Below are 21,952 nucleotides of genomic sequence, written 5' to 3'. Positions count from 1 at the left end.
AGAAATTTATAATTGTAAATCAAGTCGTTTATGTCACACATTTTACTCGCAAACCTGGCACACTCACTCATCGAATCCTACTCATGACCTACCTACAGACATAAATCAAGTCTGTACACAGCGCAAGTGTTACTCGGACTTCTCCTGTTTTTATTAACAACGTGCTTCTGGCTGCTCTGCCGAGTTGTTGCTTACATTTTATGTTCAATACTAGATTGATTTGGGTCCAGGTAGCGACTACACGTAACAACAAAACTCTCAGCACTTGATGAAGACGACTGGGTCCGTCATCGAAACGTTGGGTATACCTTGGAAACAGCAACTGGGCAGAACAGCCGGCAGCAGACTATTAAGAAATCTTTAAGGTTCGATAACAAATGCACTGTCTTTGTTCTGCTGATTTTAGTTTGTTTCAAATAAGTTTTTGGCATATTAAGCCATCGTCAGGAAACAACTGACGATGTTCAAATAAACCGAAAACTCGTTTGAAATAAAGGAAAATCACCAGAACAAAAAGAGTGTACTTGTTATTCAACCTTGAATATGGAATTTTTCTGACAAGAAGTAACGGAAGAATCCATAAATATTTTTTTGTCGTTCTCCTGAAAAGTGTCAGATTTGACACTTACAACATTTTCTGAATGTGGATCGCCCTTGAGGCGCGTCGAGACAGTCCGCGTAGTTGCGATAACGCTGTGTCCCGGATGGTGCAGTGGTTGTCGCACCTGCCTAGAGAGGAGGAGATTCCAGGTTCAAATCTGAGTCCGGCACACATTTTCACTCGTCGCCACTGATGCCGTGTAATGTCCCGAAGCAACTGATTGCAGTGAGCCCCTTCCTTTCGCTTCGTTTCTCTCTCAGTTCACCTTCAACTTACCTACAATAGAACATTTTCCATTTCCACACTTCATATTGTCTCGTGTAATCCAGTTAATCGATTGTAAGCAACCTGTTTGTCATAACTGCATAAGCTTCCACGGCCAGTTGATATAAAACGTTTCCTGGGTATCGTACCGCGTCAACCTATAAAAAAATATCCAGGAAAAAACCCGCGTTACAGCGGCTTACTTCTGGATTTACTGGCCAGTACACCCAGAAGCAGGTCACTGTAACGCTGGTTTTGCTAGTGTAGTTTTTTACATTATGATTACATTATGACTCGGTAGGATATCCAAAAAGTTTTGTCAACTTTTTTATTTTTTACTTCTTCTTTCGTTTCTCCCTCGTTGGGGTACGCTGGATCAATCATTTCTTTGCGCGTTGTTCTCTTCTTAGGGCCCAGTATTTCTTCTTTCTTTCTGATCTTCTTTTCCTCTCTTCTTCCGAGATGCAGGGTTTGGACTTTTGTGTAGATTTTTCTTGGAACCTTACGTTTTAATCTTTGGCAATTAATTTAGCTGTTCGATCAATAAGTGAATTTTCTGAAATGTTTAAATCTACTAGGTCTTTCTCAGTTTCTTTAAACCAGTTGGGTTTCGCTTTGCGTTTACAGAAAAAGTCAAAGATTTGTTTAGTTAATCTGTTGGAATCCATTCTGAGAAGATGACCATAAAAATTTATCCTCCTTTTTCGCATAGTATCTGAAAGCTTTTCAGTTTTCTTGTAGAGAGTTTCATTTTTGACGTATATAATCTCATTGACTTGAAATTTTGGTCCTATGATTTTTCTTAACATTTTTCTTTCCTTTAGTTCAAGTTTCTCCATTTGGCCCTTGAAATACATATTTAGTGTTCCCGCAGCATTTATTATTTTTTTTTTTTTTGAGTAATCAGTCATCTGACAGGTTTGATATAGCCCGCTACGAATTAATCTTCTCGTGCACCAACTTTTTCATCTCAGAGTAATCGAGCGGGGTGGCGCAGTGGTTAGCACACTGGACTCGCATTCGGGAGGACGCCGGTTCAACCCCACGTCCGGCTATACTGATTAAGGTTTTACGTGATTTCCTTAAATCGCTGCAGGCAAATGCCGGGATGGTTCCTGTCAAAGGGCACGGCCGACTTCCTTCCCTAATCCGATGAGACCGATGACCTCGCTCTCTGGTCTCCTGCCCCAAAACAACTCAACTCATCTCAGAGTAGCTCTTGCGATGTTATTTGCAACTGTGTTCAGTTATTTGCCTACGTCCTGTACAGTGGGTTAAAACCTAGCGGATTAGTGGTGTGTGATTTACGTATCAAAATAAGCAACCGGCTCCCTTCTGTGTGCCGCAGGTCCCCCTCACCGCGGCCGCGTAAGAACATCCTGAAGAAGAGCCTCAGCGACAGCGAGACCAAACCGGAGGACGGCCCCGCCGGCGCCCAGCCGCCGCCCAAAAAGCAGCTGTCGCCCATCATAGAGGACGCGCCGCCGCGCGGCGGCTACGAGTTCGCGGCCGATGCGGCTGCCGCCGCCGCCGCCGCTCCCGCCGCCCCCGCCATGCACAGCAGCCAGGCGCCGGCGCCCCGGCCGCCCGTGACGCGCGGCCGCACCGTCGAGACGCTGGTGCGCCGCCTGTCGCAGGAGACGAAGAGGAAGGCGAAGCCGCCGCGAGGACTCAGCCCGTCGGCGCTGGTCGCGCCCGGCGAGGACCGCCGCCACAACAACAACCTGCCCTTCTCCTACACGGAGCCGCAGCAGCCGCAGCCGCCGCCCGCGGCCTCGGCCGGCGGCGCGGTGGAGGGGCAAGTGATCTACGCGGAGGTGGTAGTCGGCGGAGGGGGGTCCGGCAAGCAGACGGTGCACACCCAGGTGCCGGTGGCGGCACAGCGCGCCGCGCCGCCGCCGCACGCGGACGCCGACGACGACGACGAGGGCGTCAGCCTCAGCATGGACTTCGGCGCGCGCCACGAGCTCTCCTCCGCCGCCGACCTCCGCCGCTACCGCCGCGACCGCGACGCGGTCTTCGAGTCCCGCGAGAGCGCCGACGCGTCCGAGCACGCTCTGCCCGGCGGCGGCAAGGCGACCAGCGCCCGCCGCGAGTTCGCCTACAGCGGCGTCTCGCCCGACGGTGGCCTCTACAAGAAGGAGTACGTCGTGCACGAGTCCAGCTCGCGCTACGAGTCCGACTTCGGCCTCGACTCGTCCGGCCGCGGCAGGGCCGACGGCATGGACTCGCGCCGCAAGGACTTCCTCGTCGAGGGCTCGGGCCGCTACGACGCCGACCACCTGTTCGACCCGCGGCTCAGGAAGAGCTACGACGACGACGACGACGATTTCGTCCGACGCGAGAAGTACGGCAGCGAGTCGCGGCTGTTCAAGGAGCCGCTGGACGGCGTCGGCGGCTTCTACGGCAGGGACCCCGTCATCCAGACCAGACTCATCGACAGCGGCGACCTCAGCTCGCGCAGGGACCGGCTCGAGTCGCGCATCGAGAGCCAGCGCAAGGAGCGCTTCAGCAGCTACAACAAGAGGGACCTGACCGAGTCCACCAGGAAGTACGCGACGGACCCGCCGCGCAAGGCTGCGCCCGACGGCCGCTACAGCAACAGGAGGGAATTCCTCGCCTCGCAGATAGACTACGCCGACGGCGACGACGTCGACGACGACCACGTGCGCTACGAGAACGACCGCAACCGTCGCAAGAGCGCCGCTTCGACGCGCTACGCGGCGGACCTCTCCGCGAGCGCGACCGCCACCGTCACCAGCAGCGGCTCCTCCAGCAAGAAGGACTTCTTCGCCGACTCGGGCATCGAGGTGGACTACCGCAAGGAGCCGCGTCGGTACGACGACGTGCAGACGGTGGAGGGCCCGTCGGCCAAGATCTTCATCGGCGGCCGCGGGTCGGCGTCGCCGTCGTCGCCGCCGCCTGCGGCCAACGTGACGCGCGTCGACCTGCGCACCGGCGCCACGCCCACGCCGACGGCCACGCCCACGCCGGTGCCCGCCAGCGACGCCGAAGACGACCCGCGCCCCGGCAGGCACTTCTACTCGGCCCGGACCGCCACCGCCGGCGCCACCAGCTTCTCTTCGACGCGGCTGGTGCAGGAGCGGCACAAGAGCAACGACGTGCTGCCCGCCTCCACCGTGCTCATCAGGTCAGTCTGCCAGTGACGTCACTGGGCCGCGCGCTGCGCAGGCGCCGCACCCCGCTAGCGATTCGGTCGAGGGCACCGTTTCCAATGCGTCACCGTCCGTTCTAGTAGTTCCTTTATTTCGAGCGCAGGACAGTTCCACTCTGCTCGCTATAGAATCACTGTTGTTTACACTACCGTGAGCATTTCCAAGTGCCTACTCCTATCGTAATGTTAATATTTCAATACGAAAATAGAAGTACAGGTTTTTAATATTAATTATACGAGGAGGCCAATGAAACTAATATAATTCGAAAGTTACGTTTTCATAGATGTGCGCAAAGAAAAAAAATCAAGGGTGTACATAGCCATTTAGGATCATAAAAGCCAGTAGATACTTTCATATGCAAAACTCTACTGATACCTTCTCTATGACGCATTGAAATCTCCAATACGTCGTCCGCAGCTCGTGGTCGTGCGGTAGCGTTCTTGCTTCCCGCGCCCGGGTTCCCGGATTCGATTCCCGGCAGGGTCAGGGATTTTCTCTGCCTTGTGATGACTGGGTGTTGTGTGATGTCCTTAGGTTTGTTAGGTTTAAGTAGTTCTAAGTTCTAGGGGACTTATGACCATAGACGTTATGTCCCATAGTGCTCAGAGCCATTTGAACCATTTTTTTCTCCAATACGTCAACATCGAAAATCGAAGTTTCACCAAATTCTGCCCTGCGTGCATATCAGGTGCTGTGGTAGAAATGCCACACGAAAGTAACAATGTTTCTTGATATCGCATTCTAGGTACGTTTACGTTTACAAGGTTCGTTTGCAGTAACCCATGCATACTAGGCAGCGACAGTGCAACAACTGCTAGGTCGTTTATGTTGTCAGCAGTGGAAAACATCACAGTAAGAAAGCCGTCGGGGGCAAAATAGACTGTACATTACGTAGTTTATTGGCGTCCTGTTTTTGCTTAGTTTTGTTTACCAGTAGGGAGACCTAACTTTCTGTTCATTTGCCGCTCATACCATGCAAACTGCAATAAGTTCCTAATTATCAATCTCTTCACTTTGAATTGCTGCAACTTCGTTTATTATGTTTTACGGTGTGATTCGAATAAGAACACCAATCGGTTGAACTGAAAGATGAAGAGCTAGAGAGATGTTATTTTTGTGTTGGCAAAGTAATAGGAATAATGTGGGCATTGATAGTGCTAACTCTTTTTCTGTTTTGCAGGACTTTATTCAGCTAAGAACTAATGCCTACCTACGAATAAATTGCAATTAATTATCTAAAAGAAATTGAGCTTTTTTACTTTAGAAACACAGTTGGCCGAATTTCGGCAATAGATGATACCAGTACAGTATTATTAATAAGACGAACACAGGACATCGCTGTTGCCCATGTTTTTAAGAATGGAGGTAATGAATAATGGCCAAACTCAGTTTATTGTAGGGCAGAATGGAATTTTCGTCATCCATACACTCGAAAAGTATCATGCTTATAGTGCTGCGTAACGTGTGCTCGTAAGCGCTTAAGAACTATTGAGTGTTTTTAAAAATACCGTGGATTTGTACATCCGTTTCATAGACACCTTAGTAACAAGTTACGGCCATACTGGCTATTGATCGACCGTGACTTTTTCGAAAGTATGATTAGGTTTTTCAGAGACTACTACCAGTAAAAAAACTTGTTGGCACTCAAATTATTTAATGAAACATTATTTTTCGAGACGTAAACCTCATCTTCAGGCTACAGTGCAATACAAAATCTTTTAACAAAAGTATACAAAGATATTAAAGTTGTTCTATACAGTCCTGGTATGTGCTCTTAATGTGGAATAGCTGGCTTCTTCAACAAGACTGTTGACAGTGATTTTGTGTTTCATATATCCTTTGCAAATTTGTGAACAGCGGTTAACAAGTTTCAAGGAGCCACAGAAACGGAGGGAACTGAACATACCACAATAAGACAGGCATTTCACATGGAAAAAGATGGACACAGAACTTGCCAAGAGTGTACAAAATGACTTTGATACCTACGAAATAGTTTTATTAAAAGCTCCTGTATTGTCATTGTAGCTTGAAGATTAGTTTTATAGCTCGAACGAGATCCTTCATTAAACACTTTAAGTAGTCAACAAATTTTGTGACTGGCAGAGTACTCTGGAAAACCTTTCAGACTTCTTAATAATTTGCATACGATATCTGGAATGAACTTAACTTAGCGCTTTTAAGAGTTAAATGCAAGGACATTTCGCAAGTTTATGACAAGTATTACGCCTCAGATGTCGCTAATTATTATGTTACAGGAAAAGAAGAAATAGCCACGGCAATAATTTTAAGATTTTGTGCTGCACTTGACAGTATTGCTGAGTCTCCGTTTCAATAAATTTTCCTGCGGTGGCGTTACGAAATAGCTTCCTTGTAAACCATAGTGAAAGTGTCGCGAATAATATCGAATTTCTAGCTATAAAATGTACTACATTAGCGATTTATCTCACTATGAAACTATTTTACGAAGTTCCTCCATTTCTACTTTCTTGAGACATGTGTTGAACTAAAATATTAATGACAAATACGCATTATGTACTTCGAGGTACTAGAACTACAGCTACCAATTGTCACTGCGCTAAAATAAGAGCAATGATTTGAAGATTTGTTTAATCTGGAGGTAATGTCTTAGGCTTCCGTGAAATCTACCACCAATCTTTAAGAGTATACTGTCAGTTGTTTAGAGTGTTACGAATTACGTCATAAATACCATCAAAGTTTTTTTAAATTTTGGATGATGATGCATTAAAATAGTATTTGTCACGGAGAATTCAGGTTTTTCTTGTAATATTTTTCTTCTGCTCAGCTTTGTTCGTAGTCTTTTTTTTTCGCTTTGGCCTTCTAGGTACTACGTGACAATTTCAGTTCCTTCTCTTTTATTTCCCACTGTGTTCATTCATCTTTCCGCCATGTCACTTTTTCTTTCGTCAGACTACTGCAAACCTGTTCTCTTACTGCTCCTGCCTTGTAATCCTTCTAAATTTAACTCTGTCTTTCCGGTGGTATATCTTTCTCCTGCTTCTTCTGCTTCACCTTCTCAGATGCAGATTGTTTCTAAATTTCTTTTCTTACAGATACATGAAGATCTATTTTGTCGGCATATTGACATTCACCCAGTACAAATGTCCATAAAATATCAGTGTTCTTTTCCTTATTGTCTCCGATACTTTCTCTCTATTTTGAAATATTTCGTCACTGTTTTTTTTAGTTTTCTGACTTCTGTCCTTACTTGACCTGAAAGTTTGCTCATGATTCTTCTCTCTTAATATTTATAGTTTGTCTAATTTACTCGTACAATCCACAGCTAGGCATTCATTTGCACTGGTTCATTCTGGTTTCACGACTGTGCTGTGATGCATTAATGTTCCGTTTCTTGAAACGCACTTTTTACTGTACAATTTTTTTTATTATTCCATACGCCCTTTTCATTTTGTGAAGCCTTTCGTTTCATATTAGCTCTTTCTAACTTATTTTTTGGAATTATTCCTCCTTTCTACATGACCAATGAAACGCGTAAAAATTTTGGTGCATTTTTTATATTAGTGATAAATATGTTTTTCCCTGCAGACATTGTTAAACGTGCTCTACGTCTTCTGTTCCCATAGAATGACTTGTATTTCTGCGTCTGCTGATTTTGAGATGGAACAGAAAAATCGTCTGCTAACGCCAGGAAGTTTACTTCAGTACGCTACTTCTTTCTTCCCAGTTTTATTGTTGATAATCGATAGTCTTTATTGTATTATTTAATTGTTATTGATTGCGATGCAACTACAACTTCGTCTTCACTCACTTAAGGACTGTGATCAGTGTGATATACCCCGGCAAGCTTATCCTCTTAATGTACTCCATCATCCTATGATGTCGTAACTACGTGACTGGCAAACTCAAAACAAGATATACTTGCAATGGTGTATCGCATTGAGCGCTGTGGTAATCTGCCCGAAGATGAAGTCGTAGTTGTTTCAAAATCGATGTAAAAGAAATAAAAGCAGTAAACTCAACGGATTGGAAAAAAAGAGAGTAGCCTTTAATCTCCATAAAAAAAAGCTTCCACTGCTGACTTCACCAATTTCCATCGCTAAGGAACCAACAAAATCCTAGCTACAGGGTTGTTTTCAAAATTTCATTCATTATTCATATCAAACCTGTGAAGGTCTCCTTTTTATATTTTTAACAGAATCTTCTTTTGTAAGAAGCCTTAGTGCCTCGTTCTGGACGAATTCGTTAGAGTGTTGCAGTGAGGATACCTGCACGCCAAGTGCAAACGCGTGTATTACAGAACGAATGTCGTGTTTCTAATCAGTATATTTCCATCGACTCGTACTTCTCATGGTAAACAACCACAGCTAAATGTCGTCGGTGCTTCTTTGCCCTTAGATTTCAGCTGTGGCACTGATCAATCCTCTGTCGCCGGCCGGTGTGGCCGAGCGGTTCTAGGCGCTTCAGTCTGGAAACGCGTGACCGCTACGGTCGCAGGTTCGAATCCTCCTTCGGGCATGGATGTGTGTGATGTGCTTAGGTTAGTTAGGTTTAAGTAGTTCTAAGTTATAGGGTACTGATGACCTCAGCTGTTGAGTTCCATAGTGCTCAGAGCCAGTTGGACCATTTGAATCCTCTCTCGGGGCTAGCTTGCACCATTGTTGGTCGTGTCTAGCCAATGATAGCACGAATGGGTTATCGCTGAAGTTGTGCGCCAGTGTCGTGGGATTCAGGAGCGTGAAGACATTCCATTAAGCTTTTCCGTAAAATCGTCGAGAGCACAGCGGTCCAGATTCGGAACAGCTCGTGTTAAAAGGCAGCTCCAGATTGTAATGAACCTTAATGTACGGTAAGAAGGTCGGTGCTGTGTTGTCTGTGTTGTAATGTTTCGTTGCCTGTTCTCATTTTCTTTTCTTTTTTCCACATCTTCAGCTCGTATTACGCATTACAAACATTTTCACTAGTTTGTGGTTATTGTCAGTTAAACTGAAATACAAAGTTACTTGCGGCAACTAACTGAATAAACAGTCTGTAACGATGCAGGTAAGTATTGCTTATGGAATACGCTTTGGAAACGAACCTAACCAAACTCTGCAAATTTATCGGCCACCGTGTGTAACCTGTTTGTTGACAGCTGTTAGTAGCCATAATTTTCCGATTACTTAAATTTTATTCGTGATAAACGTTTCGAGAAGTTAAGATTCATCATGCATTCATATAGAATCAAAAATTATGTACTGCAAGTATACACACATATTATTAGTGGCGGTGTTGTAACATATACTGAGGAATGGGTGGGAACTTCTACGTATGAAGAAAGAAAAGCACCACATGCTTCATCTACTGTTACTCTATAAATATGACGTCATTCATTTTATTTTGAATAGAATACAGTTATATTATCTCGAAGGCATGCAGTGCTTCTCATTCTGCGTGCATATTGAGTTATATATTTTTGCATTGTTATAAATCCTTGATAATGAGACTGGTTCTTAGATATGCCTCGTACAGGGGGGATTTAAGAAATGTGTGCACAAAAGTATGATGTGGTTCCTGTAATACAATCTTTTATCAGTTCTAACTGTCACGGCTGAAAAACAGTGTGGCCTTGACAGATATTTTGTGAACTACGAACGGACAAGTGTGAAGGGAAGTTAGTTACCTTCTGAGTACTTGTAATCGTATGCTGACGTAGTGTGCGCTAAATTTTTTTACATAAAAACACGCGCAGGTGTCTCATTTACTTTGCGTGATACCTGTCCACTGTACTGCATATCCCATAGAACGTATACAGCGTATAAAATCAAAAGCGCATTGATGTTATCCAAACAAAGTTTGAATCAAGTGACTCTAAACCAAAGAGGCGGATAATTTGTTCCGTGCTTAAATCCCTGTCACATTTTTTAATCCATCCAGTATCTGAAGCAACGTCTTTTTTTTTTTTAATGGAAAGGTACAGAAAGCTATTACAAACAGCACAATAATACCAAGGCTTGTAAATGTTTAGAGTGAAAAATTTTACGAGCACAGCGTAGGAATGTACTAAATTTGAAATGGTGACTACCCTTGTTTAAATAAATTTTGTATCAGGCCAAACAGAAAAGTAGATATTAATCATAAAGAGACCCACTTCACTAACTGTAAACCTAAATGAACGGCACTACGATTCTATATGAACTAGTAACTCACTGGGAGTGCCATAAATCGCTGAAAAATGTCACTACTATGCTAATCGTTTTTTATTATTAAAGAGAAATCTTTCTGGCCATTTGTGTGAAAACCGAATCTAGAGCTTTGCTACACTTTCCGAAATAATGCGTTTTGCCATTTCAGTTAGTTTTTAATCATCTGATAACTCCGAGCACTACTATTATTTATGGCAGTTACTTATCAACTGAATCTCTGTTTTTCCTTCCAGTGACAGAGAATCGAAAAATAAATCATATTTATGAAAAGACTTCCACTAGGGTTTTTTCAGGATAGTTATAGCGATGTATATATGTATCTGTCCTATGTGATACTTGGACCATTCTTTTGATTGAACCTGTCTCTTAGTTTGGTTGGCTAAAATTAGAAATAAGTTACAGGCTGTGTGTGTGTGTGTGTGTGTGTGTGTGTGTGTGTGTTATACTGCGAGTCTGTACTGTAGGAGAAATCATTCAACGGCGGAGCTGTTTTCAGCAGCAGGTTATTTTCAGGCTGTGAGTAAAGATAGGCCGGCTGTGAAAACTTGTTCCGGTGGCTCGTGGACGAGTCTTTTGTAGCGACTGGAAATGCAGGCGAGACCAGAAGACGGAGCTGGAGTTAAATGAAAGTGAACTTTTACATTCAGCTAAGTTTCTTCTGCGTATTACGTGTGTTTCAAAGTGAAGCTGATGCCTGTGGGCGTCTTATATTACCTGGCTGCGCGTTACCAGTGAAAGGCGGCGGGAACTCGCGTTAATGGCGCAAACCGGCGTCTGCTTGTGCGTCATTCTCTTTTCCTATACAATAGTAACCGCCTTCACTCGCTCCACTATGCTAACATGGCTTATCCGTCATCGGTCTTCACCAGTAATCGGGTGCGTTTCGTCTACACTGTCTTAGACTGCTTATCTTTATTATCTCGATGTCTCATTCCCTGCTTCATACTCTGAGGATAGTTACACCGGAGTTTTTTCAAGCAGAATCAAGTTTTTTCTTGTTTTGCAAATCAAACTGTCTTTTCCTGCTGCTAGTTACTTTATTTATCCCATACGCGTTTCGCCTTCTCCTGTTCTAAGGCTTCATCAGTGGGATCTATAACGATACAGTTTTGTTAGTTATAGATTATCAAACAGTTCACTTCGCGATTTTTTGTAAAAAATGTAATTACTTACGATTTGCTGATCTGCGTTTCCTCACATCTGGTCTGGAGGTCGCACTACCACTGTTATCACTGCCATATATTCAGTGCACGCTGTTTGTAGCACGCTTACCAACTTACAGGATAACGGCGGGAAATTTCGGTTTGTTATTACAAATTTAAGATTTTCATTTGACTCACCTTCGTACATTATGTGATGTTCACGGTGATGTTTGGAATTAGTTGTAACTGTTATGCAACTTTTGAGACGTGACCGACATGTTGGCCAGATGAGGCAGGAGCTAAACATTCAGCACCAAGTTAAGTAGCTGACTAGTCATGGTTTCCATTTACCCTTTCGACTCCTAGACACGTACTTTTTTCTTGAAAACATAAAACATACCAGATTAATAACACCGGTCTCATTCGCCAACGGCTTAAAAAAAAAGCGTCTCCCGAACTGTCAGTGTGAAACCGCACATTGTTCTGTGATGGTGAGCGGCTGCCGATAATGGGCGGCGAAAGGTGAGTGGCCACAGCGCAGGGCCGGCCCGGCCCGCGTCCTTCACTCCCGCGGCGACTGTGCGCCGCTCAGGAGTTGCCAAAGCCGCCGGTTAGGCACTGACGTCGGCAAAAGTGTAAGGCGCTCCTTTCAGTATTCAGGTACCTGCAATTGATGTAAGTAAATTACACACCCCTACCCAGTAACGTACAGTATTTCCCTTCACATAGTGATGACGACGAGACTCCACGGTGCGCAGGAAGCATTGAGAGTCCATCGTACAACATGACTGCTCAGACGCGTCCACAAATTCACTACTGGCCATTAAAATTGCTACACCACGAAGATGACGTGCTACAGACGCGAAATTTAACCGACAGGAAGAAGATGCTGTGATATGCAAATGATTAGCTTTTCAGAGCATTCACACAAGGTTGGCGCCGGTGGCGACACCTACAACCTGCTGAAACGAGGAAAGTTTCCAACCCATTTCTCATACACAAACAGCAGTTGACCGGCGTTTCCTGGTGAAACGTTGTTGTGGTGCATCGTGTAAGGAGGGGAAATGCGTACCATCACGTTTCCGACTTTGATAAAGGTCGGATTGCGGTTTATCGCATCGCGACATTGGTGCTCGCGTTGGCCGAGATCCAATGACTGTTAGCGGAATATGGAATTGATGGGTTCAGGCGGGTAATACGGAACGCCGTGCTGGATCCCAACGGCTTCGTATCACTAGCAGTCGAGATGACAGGCATCTTATGCGCATGGCTGTAACGGATCGTGCAGCCACGTCTCGATCCCTGAGTCAACAGATGGGGACGTTTGCAAGACAAAAACCATCTGCGCGAACAGTTCGACGACGTTTCCGGCAGCATGGACTATCAGCTCGGAGACCGTGGCTGCGGTTACCCTTGACGCTGCATCACAGACACGAGCGACTGCGATGATGTACTCAAAGACGAACCTGGATGCATGAATGGCAAAACGACATTTTGTCGGATGAATCCAAGTTCTGTTTACAGCATCATGGTGGTCGCATTGCGGTGAACGCACATTGGAAGCGTGTATTCGTCATCGCCATACTGGCTTATTGACCGGCGTTACACGTCTCGGTCAGTTTGAACAGTGGACGTTACATTTCAGAAGTGTTACGACCCGTGGCTCTACCCTTCGTTTGATCCCTGCGGAACCCTACATTTCAGCAGGATTATGCACGACCGAATGTTCCAGATCCTGTACGGGCCTTTCTGGATACAGAAAATATTCGCCTGCTGCCCTGGCCAGCACATTTTCCAGATCTCTCACCAATTGAAAACGTCTGGTCAATGGTGGCCGAGCAACTGGCTCGTCACAGTACGTCAGTCACTACTCTTGATGAAATGTGGTATCGTGTTGAAGCTGCATGGGCGGCTGTACCTGTACACGCCATCCGAGCTCTGTTTGACTCAATGCCCAGGCGTATCAAGGCCGTTATTACGGCTAGAGGTGGTTGTTGTGGGTACTGAGTTCTCAGGATCTAAGCACCCAAATTGCGTGAAAATGTAATCACATGTCAGCTCTAGTATAATATATTTGTCCAATGAATACCCGTTTATCATCTGCATTTCTTCTTGGTGTAGCAATTTTAATTGCCAGTAGTATAATAACGGAGGAAGGTACAATGAGCGGCCATCCCGCCAACTAGCGCCTACATGTGTTCAGTAGGAATGAGGTCTGGTGCTCTGGAGTAACACACAACTCCTCTTGTGTCCTCGGAATGTGTGTCAAACAATTCTGACAGTTCGGGAGCGACGGGTTAGGGCATTTTCGGTGGAAGCCGTCTGTCGAATGCCGTAGGCAAACAAGCGGAAGCACATGACAGGAAATAGGCTCTTGTATCGTTGTTCGTTATGAGAGGGTGGCAGACATACGGGCTTTTATCCTTCCTATATATCTATACTTCGCGACCCACTTTACGCTGTGTTGTAGATACTCCGTCTTGTACCTTCAGTTTTGCTGGCCCTTCAGAAATAGTGGTAGACATGAAGTGGAGATTATTTCATTAACTGCTATCTGTCATCTTTGGTACTTCAACACATTTTGAGAAGCAAGTTTCATCTACAGAGCCGGCCATTTTAGCCGAGAGGTTCTAGGCGCTTCAGTCCGGAACAGCGCTGCTGCTAGGGTCGCAGGTTCGAATCCTGCCTCGGGCATGGATGTGTGTGATGCCCTTAGGTTAGTTAGGTTTAAGTAGTTCTAAGTTCTAGGGGACTAATGACCTCAGATGTTAAGTCCCATAGTGCTCAGAGCCATTTGAACCATTTTTTTCATCTACAGAACGGCAAAAGACTGTTGTTGTAAAGAAAACGCAAATTTAATCTACGAGGCTTCGGTGTGGCATGTGCAGTGCAGTTCTCATTTACCACTTCCGAGAAGCTCAGTGCATGGAGTGGGTAGCACCTGGACGTAACAACGTTCAGTGACGTGTCGCTTCTTACTAAGAAATACCAGTCAATGTTCACCTACCCTCAGGCTCGAAATTGGTGACAGACTATTGTCATTGCACTGTCACTGTGTCTCAAAGAGGTTAACTGCGTGCGTGACCGATTTCTGAAGATAATGGGCACGCATCTGTCGTGTTACCCTGTTATGGTTCTCCAAATGGTTATGGTTCTCTAAAATAAAGATTAAATTGCAGACAGGATTATGGTTGTCGGCCTGAATAAATGTTCTTTACACAAGCTGGGTACCGTTCCACAATGAAAATATGTATTCAACTTTTGCTTAATATCGTGAGAGCAACGACGAACTGAACCACTAGTTCGATCAAGAATACACCTTCTTGCTCATCATGTTGCTATTTAAAGTTAGGCTGGATGACTTTTCACTCTCCAAGAATTTATATAGAAATTTGGCAGATCTTTAGACAGTAGGCTGCCGTTTAAAGCCCATGAAGTTATGCGGAAATTTTAAAGTTCTTTAACCGCTCTGGTGTTGAATTCCACGAGCGTTACTATCGAAACTTCTTAAGTTACCCGACTCCTGCAGAAATATTACAAGCCTCTCATAAGGACATGTACGTACTCGCAGACCTCTCAAAGCGAACTGATCCTGACCAAAATGGCCGCTGCCCTGATATCGAATCGATCTCTCCTTTGCAGAGCCCACAGAATTCAAATACAGTACGTATTATTATAAAAGTTACATATTTAAATACTCTGCATGACTCGCACTTGTGCGCTGATTCCTTTGGACTGCTAAAAAATTGCAGTTTCACTGTCTATACATGGTAAGTCTCTAACTATTGCCACCAAGAATAAGTCCGAAAGTAGGATAGGAGCTGAAAACTTTGTGGGACAAATGTTGCATGGGACAACGGGGCCCATTATATGAGGTTAGTTTTTTGTTGCGTGGTGGGGTCGTGTCAGAGATATGAAGGTCAACTTCGGTTTTCTTTTTTTTAATTGGATGCTGTAGTTTGGTACTTATTTTCTGATAGCAGCTATCGAGACGAATCCAATGATGTGTAACAGTAAGGTCTTTGAAAGTCAACGAAGGTCCCAAAGATGGCATGAACGTTCGAAGTGATGACCACTGGTATCAATACAGTGCTGCAGTCTTCTTATCATGGATTGAGTGGTATTCCTTATCACATCGGAACTTATTGAAGCACATGCTCTGACAATTCTCTCTCGCATATCTTCAGGTGTAGTTGGAACATCAAACAAAACAGCATAGCACCCCGTGGACTCACTTTATTTACCAGTCTAGTGCATCGTACATTTAGGAACTGATTTCTCTTCTGATAATGCTACAGTTTTCTAGCACGAAGCAGAAAGAAGCCGTAGAAGCCATAGTTTAGTTAATATAGCCTGGTCTCCAAAGTCATTGATTAATGGTAGTTGATAAGAGCAGTTCCTTTGTCGTGACAATCTTATCCGTGTCATAGACACAGCCTTGACTTTTCTTTTTTTCTTTTCTATTCTTGCAGCATCCCCGGCTAAGAACCGAGGTAGTTTCGGCCACCGTCGTAGAACTGCAAGATAGATGACTGTCGGATATACGGCAGAGAGAGAGAGAGAGAGAGAGAGAGAGAGAGAGAGAGAGTATTCTATTGTCGCTCATCACCCAGAAAAATTGTTCTTGTCCTCTTGATAAGATAACGGAAAAATCTTCAAAATTTTATCTTTCTATTTTGATAGACGTCCCAAAACAGTTTCGATTTGCAATGTGATAATTGTCAATTGGATCTTTTTACTCCAACAAGCCTGTTCTTTTATGACAACAACACGGAAACATTCAACACGATACACTACAAAAAGTATGTCCACAATTATGAAAACGACCTACAGCCGTCTTCCAGTTGTACAACAGTATACACACTGAGAATGCAATACACATTTAGTGTGTACTACGTGCAATAAACTGACAATCCGCACGGTCATAAATAAATGAACCCTGCGCCCGTTTTAGCGTCACGGGTGAAGGCGAGGTACCGCGGCAACTTTCATTTTCCTTCAGCCTTGAAAACAACCTTTCCGCTCTGAGCCGGGATGGTTTTTTCGTTGCATTCTCCAAAACCCCAGCAGAGGCGATTCGAGAGCGATCCAGCAAGGTTTAAGAAAATTTATTGTTGGTATACTCACAACTGAATACATCAGTGCCTTACTGAATAAATAGGCTAATCAGATTTCAAGAAAATCATAAAGAAGCCTTGCGTTTTAAAATCTGTAACCTTTCTCTTTCTATTGCCCTCCTCTCTCTCTCTCTCTCTCTCCTCCCCCCCCCCCCTCCCCCGCACACACACGCATATATCGACGCAGATAGTGATAAGTAACTATGTTCCTAGACCAGTAATATTGCCAGATGCCACTATATCAAGATTATTACTGTGTTCAGCAAGGTTTCGGCCGTTTAACCGGATGAGATTGCCATCTTGCCACGATATTTCGGGTGATGGTCGTTCAACCATCTTCAGGTGAATTTTAGGCTGTAGTTTGCTAATGCACGTAGTGACTTTATACCGAAAATTGACGAGGCGGCGCAAGTGCATAGGTTTTCCTGCATGACCGCTGTGTGTCAGTTTAGCGCCATATGTCGAATATTGACGCATCTCAGGCGTTTTGAGAAAGAACTCCTGTAAGTATGTGACATGTTTCACGCCTTATTTCTTCGGCTGCATCGCTTGAAAGAGATCTAACAGCTACTTCGATAGAACTAATACAATCAGTTTAAGGCATAGGTTTAGGCGTAGGCACCAAGTTCAAATCCTTTTTGGACAACGTGAGGCTGTCGATCATTGAAAAGGTCAGATGTTGGTTATGATGTAGTCCTGAATACTGTGAGTATGATGTTGCTTGGACTCTTGGTTATTATTGGATGCTGATAGGACTGGAGATGGCGTTGTATGAAAAACGACGTGCGGGTGGTATTACGGAGAATCAATAGACAGGGTGTTGGTTATAGAGAACGATATTAACTGCATCTCTGCAAGGAAAGAGGGACTACAGCCATCATCTGATGTAGGAGAGGTAGGTCAGATTATAACTGATAAGATGGGTCATATTTCAGGGATTATTTCAAGGCCTGCAAAGGGAAGGCAGTTTGTCCTGAAAAGCACTGCGGTTAAGGAGCTACAAGATACCTCTGAGGAACTGTGAAATATCATGCTCGCGAATTATGACCTTTTTGGAGACTAACTATTTCATCAGTAGGAATCAACTTGAGTACCGCAAGCAATGAATTGTTCGTCCATGAGACCCAGAAGGCAGCAGATAAAGGCACCCGTGTCCCTTGACTTACGGAAGATTTTTGATGTGTTCCTCACAGTCATCAGAGACAACAGGAGCGTACAGAAAATCAGACCAATTTAGTGAGTGAACTGAAGAGTTCCTCCTCACTGGAACGTAGCCTGTCATTATTAACGGGGAGAAATCTTCAAATGTAAAATTAATTTCGGGCATACTTCAAGGGAGTGTATTAGCATCATTATTGATCACGGAACATAAAGGGTGGTCAGGAACAGTCCGGAAAGCTTCTAAGGGTGTTTCAGGGTAGATTATGCAGAGAACTAATTGTTGCGCCGTTTCAGCATTATGCGCGCAAATTCAAGAGGCCCGCCAGATACGATGGTCTTCGTTTGGTTTCCTAAAACCGAACAAAATAGCGATACGAAAACTGGACGTGACGGTAGTAAGGATCGAACCCGAGTTAGAGGCTGAGCAGTCTCGTGGCTCTACCATCTGCTCTATGAGAACAACTGACTTTATGGATCTGGCGGGCCATTTGAATTTGCACGCGGAGTGGCGTTCAAAAATGGTTCAAATGCCTCTGAGCACTATGCGACTTAACTTCTGAGGTCATCAGTCGCCTAGAACTTAGAACTAATTAAACCTAACTAACCTTAGGACATCACACACATCCATGCCCGAGGCAGGATTCGAACCCGCGACCGTAGCGGTCACGCGGTTCCAGACTGAAGCGCCTTCAACCGCACGGCCACACCGGCCGGCCGGAGTGGCGTGATTTGGTAACTTCAATGCCAGTGAACTCGGAAACGGCGCAACGCATCGAATTTCATGTTTACCAGTTATTTCTCAGCACACCCTATACTGCAAAACCTTTACAAGCTTATCGGACTGTTTCTGGCCACACTGTGTGTAAATGACCTTGTGAATAAAGTCAGAGAACGGGTGGGGATGTTCATGCACGATGCGGTTCTATACGTTGGTGGCGCAACGCTAGAAAATTGTTGCGAAAGATTCGAAGCTGACCTTCAGTACAAACAAACGAAACTTATTTCACAGAAACAGGCCGAAAGGCCCTTTATTATACGACCGCGCGATAACCGAATAATAACTTGCAGCAGTCAGATCTCATTAACCGTCTGGAAGAACATGTTCAGAGCGATGTATAGACGAACGACCACATGAAACTAATCGTAGGGAAGGCAGGTGGCGCTGCGACATTTACAGGAAGAATCTTCAGGAGGTTTAGTCCAGCCATGAAGGATGGGTATCTTACAAAATCCTAATTCGAGCTAAACTTGAATACTGTTCGTTAGTCTGGGCCCGTTAGCAGATAGGTTTGATTGAGAAAACACAAACGATTCAAAGAAGAGCTGCACATTTTTTCATAAGTTCGTTTAATAACGAGGAAAGCGTCACTCAGATGCTCATTCAACACTAGCGGCAGGCTGGAAGGAAGCCGTTGTGCAACGCGGTGTGGTTTAAGCCTCCTGTTTGAATTACCTTTATCGCTGCCACAGACTAGCTCCCTGCATTACTCGCTGAGGGTGGGTTTATTGTGGCTGTGCAGCTCGCCAGGTGCCGGCCGCTACCTGTGCAGAGACGGCGTCAAGGCCGCTACGAAGTTCTTACTAGCCGATAGTAGGAAAACTATTTGATGAAAATTTCATTTTCGCACACCTTACAGTCTGAAATCTTCACCCGATAAAGGACAGTTGGTTATCGTTATTGGTCATAATTATTGAACTGCTTCAAATTAAGGAACACACTGAAACTTCCTGGCAGATTAAAACTGTGTTCCGGACCGAGACTCGAACTCGGGACCTTTGCCTTTCGCGGGCAAGTGCTCTTCTAACTGAGCTACCCAAGCACGACTCACAGCCTGTCCCTACAGCTTTACTTCTGCCAGTACCTCGTCTCCTACCTTCCAAACTCTCCTGCGAACCTTGCAGAACTAGCACTCCTGAAAGAAAGGATATTGCGGAGACATGGCTTTGCCACAGCCTGGGGGATGTTTCCAGAATGAGATTTTCACTCTGCAGCGGAGTGTGCGCTGATATGAAACTTCCTGGCACATTAAAACTGTGCGCACACTCCGCTGCAGAGTTCCGTAAACTTCGCGTGTGAATGATTTTAGCTCATACTCGTAAATTGCTGTGGATGAAATGTAGATAAAATGTCGAAATTTTATTTAAAGTTGAGAGCAGAACGATATCTCATTTCGTTCTCGAGTTATTGGTTTGTATAGCTGATGGACTGTCACGGGTAACGCGCCCATTTGCACCCATCTATGCATCGGGAATCATGTGGTGATAACAAAACGTCACATTTCATAAACGGTTTAAGATACCGGAAATGGGATTTTTTTGCAAATCATAGCTCGCAAAGCGGCACGTATGCTGTATGGTAATTATTCGAAACTTCTCTGTTCACCTAAATATGGAAGTAACTCGTCCGCAGTAGTAAGAAATCGGCGGAACAGGACACGAAACACGTCATTAGAGCTTCAGGAAAACTAATGGGCCGCGTTTGAAAACGTCTACGGCAGCTGAGGAGCGGCGGAGCATGAGTTAACTCGTCCACATCAGTTAAGGGGTTAAGACAGGGTACGTTCCTAGAGTAGTCACAGATCTTGGAAGTAAAATTAGATAGATTGGAACTCGCACGGAGCCTTACCAACAACATCTACATCTACATTTACCATATTGGTCTGTTATCTAGATTAACAAAGAACAGACCTCTAGTAAACTGACATTACAACTTTTATATAACACTTATAAACTGGTAGACAATGCTACTCTTACAAACATTTCCTTCCCGCATCCGGCCATCCTGATTTAGGTTTTCCGTGATTTCCCTAAATCACTCCAGGCAAATGCCGGGATGGTTCCTCTGGCAGGGCACGGCCGACTTCCTTCCCAATCCTTCCCTAATCCGATGAGACCGATGACCACGCTGTCTGGTCTCCTTCCTCAAACCAACCAACCAACAAACATTTCCTGCGTGCACACTTAAGATGGGCCATTACCTTCCCCTAACCTCGTGGACGTGTGCGGGTTGTCCCATCTAGCCAAACAACTGTTTCAATCCAAAATAATTAAGATTCTATGACTTTCAAAACTATATTACTAACTTACAGGTGCTCATACTGTTTTTACCGCTGGATCATCATTATTATTAGCTATGGATAAGTTTTAGAAGGCTAAGAGGCAAAATGTCTATCAGATTCTGTCCTGAATCTTTTTCTACCTGTCCTTAGCTTGCGCTGATTCGTATAAGGTTATCTCACTCTCAACACACGTGTTCCACCTTCTCGAGACTGTATAAGTAATAAACTTGTTTTCCAGGACTATCAACCCTTGATGATGTTTTTGATCGCAATGTTTTCTTTATTAATATTGACTAGATTTGCGGCCAATGTCTGCTACACAGCACACATGGCTTTTCTCACCTATGGTCACAACGCTACAGTTGTTCTGTACGTGGGTCGATATAATATCAACTAACTTTATTAGATGACTCAATTGCTCAACATCACGCAGTAAACGATGAATGTTCTGGGTGGTTATGGCTTCCCTCTCAGATTAGGCAGCTTTTGCTTATGTTGGACAGGCGAAGACAAAGTGCTGAGCTGTACAAATGTCTCCACCACATTTACAGGGTAGTGTTGGCCTTTCTCCAATACTATGAAAATGCACCGGATTTGTCCCAGTACCAATCCTCTTGTTGGTATTATACAACTTAATTTAATCCTTTCACCTCCGGAAGGCGTGGCACAGGGGAGTGTTATGGGACCATTGCTTTTCACAATATATATAAATGACCTAGTAGATAGTGTGGGAAGTTCCATGCGTCTTTTCGCGGATGATGCTGTAGTATACAGAGAAGTTGCAGCATTAGAAAATTGCAGCGAAATGCAGGAACATCTGCACCGGATAGGCACTTGGTGGAGGGAGTGGGTCCGCAGCTCGTGGTCGTGCGGTAGCGTTCTCGCTTCCCGGCGGGGTCAGGGTTTTTTCTGCCTCGTGATGACTGGATGTTGTGTGATGTCCTTAGGTTAGTTAGGTTTAAGTAGTTCTAAGTTCTAGGGGACTGATGACCATAGATGTTAAGTCCCATAGTGCTCAGAGCCATTTGAACCATTTTTTTGCAGGGAGTGGCAACTGACCCTTAACATAGACAAATGTAATGTATTGCGAATACATAGAAAGGAGGATCCTTTATTGTATGATTATATGATAGCGGAACAAACACTGGTAGCAGTTACTTCTGTAAAATATCTGGGAGTATGCGTACGGAACGATTTAAAGTGGAATGATCATATAAAATTAATTGTTGGTAAAGCGGGTGCCAGGTTGAGATTCATTGGGAGAGTCCTTA

The 21,952-nt window shown here is 44.7% G+C and overlaps 1 protein-coding gene across 1 annotated transcript in view; it reads left to right on the top strand.

Moving 5' to 3' along the window:
* The window catches only part of LOC124803236 (zinc finger CCCH domain-containing protein 13-like), a 331,812-nt gene that overhangs the window by 85,313 nt on the left and 224,547 nt on the right, over positions 1-21,952 (top strand). The window contains exon 3 of the mRNA XM_047264417.1: positions 2,214-4,016. Within this exon, the coding sequence (XP_047120373.1) occupies positions 2,214-4,016 (1,803 nt within the window). The remainder of the gene's footprint in view (positions 1-2,213; positions 4,017-21,952) is intronic.

Source organism: Schistocerca piceifrons, chromosome 6 (genome assembly GCF_021461385.2).
Source record: "Schistocerca piceifrons isolate TAMUIC-IGC-003096 chromosome 6, iqSchPice1.1, whole genome shotgun sequence".
Classification (NCBI taxonomy): Eukaryota; Metazoa; Arthropoda; class Insecta; order Orthoptera; family Acrididae; genus Schistocerca; species Schistocerca piceifrons.
Note: the sequence above shows the minus strand (reverse complement) of the source record. Positions and strands in the feature narration are given on the sequence as shown.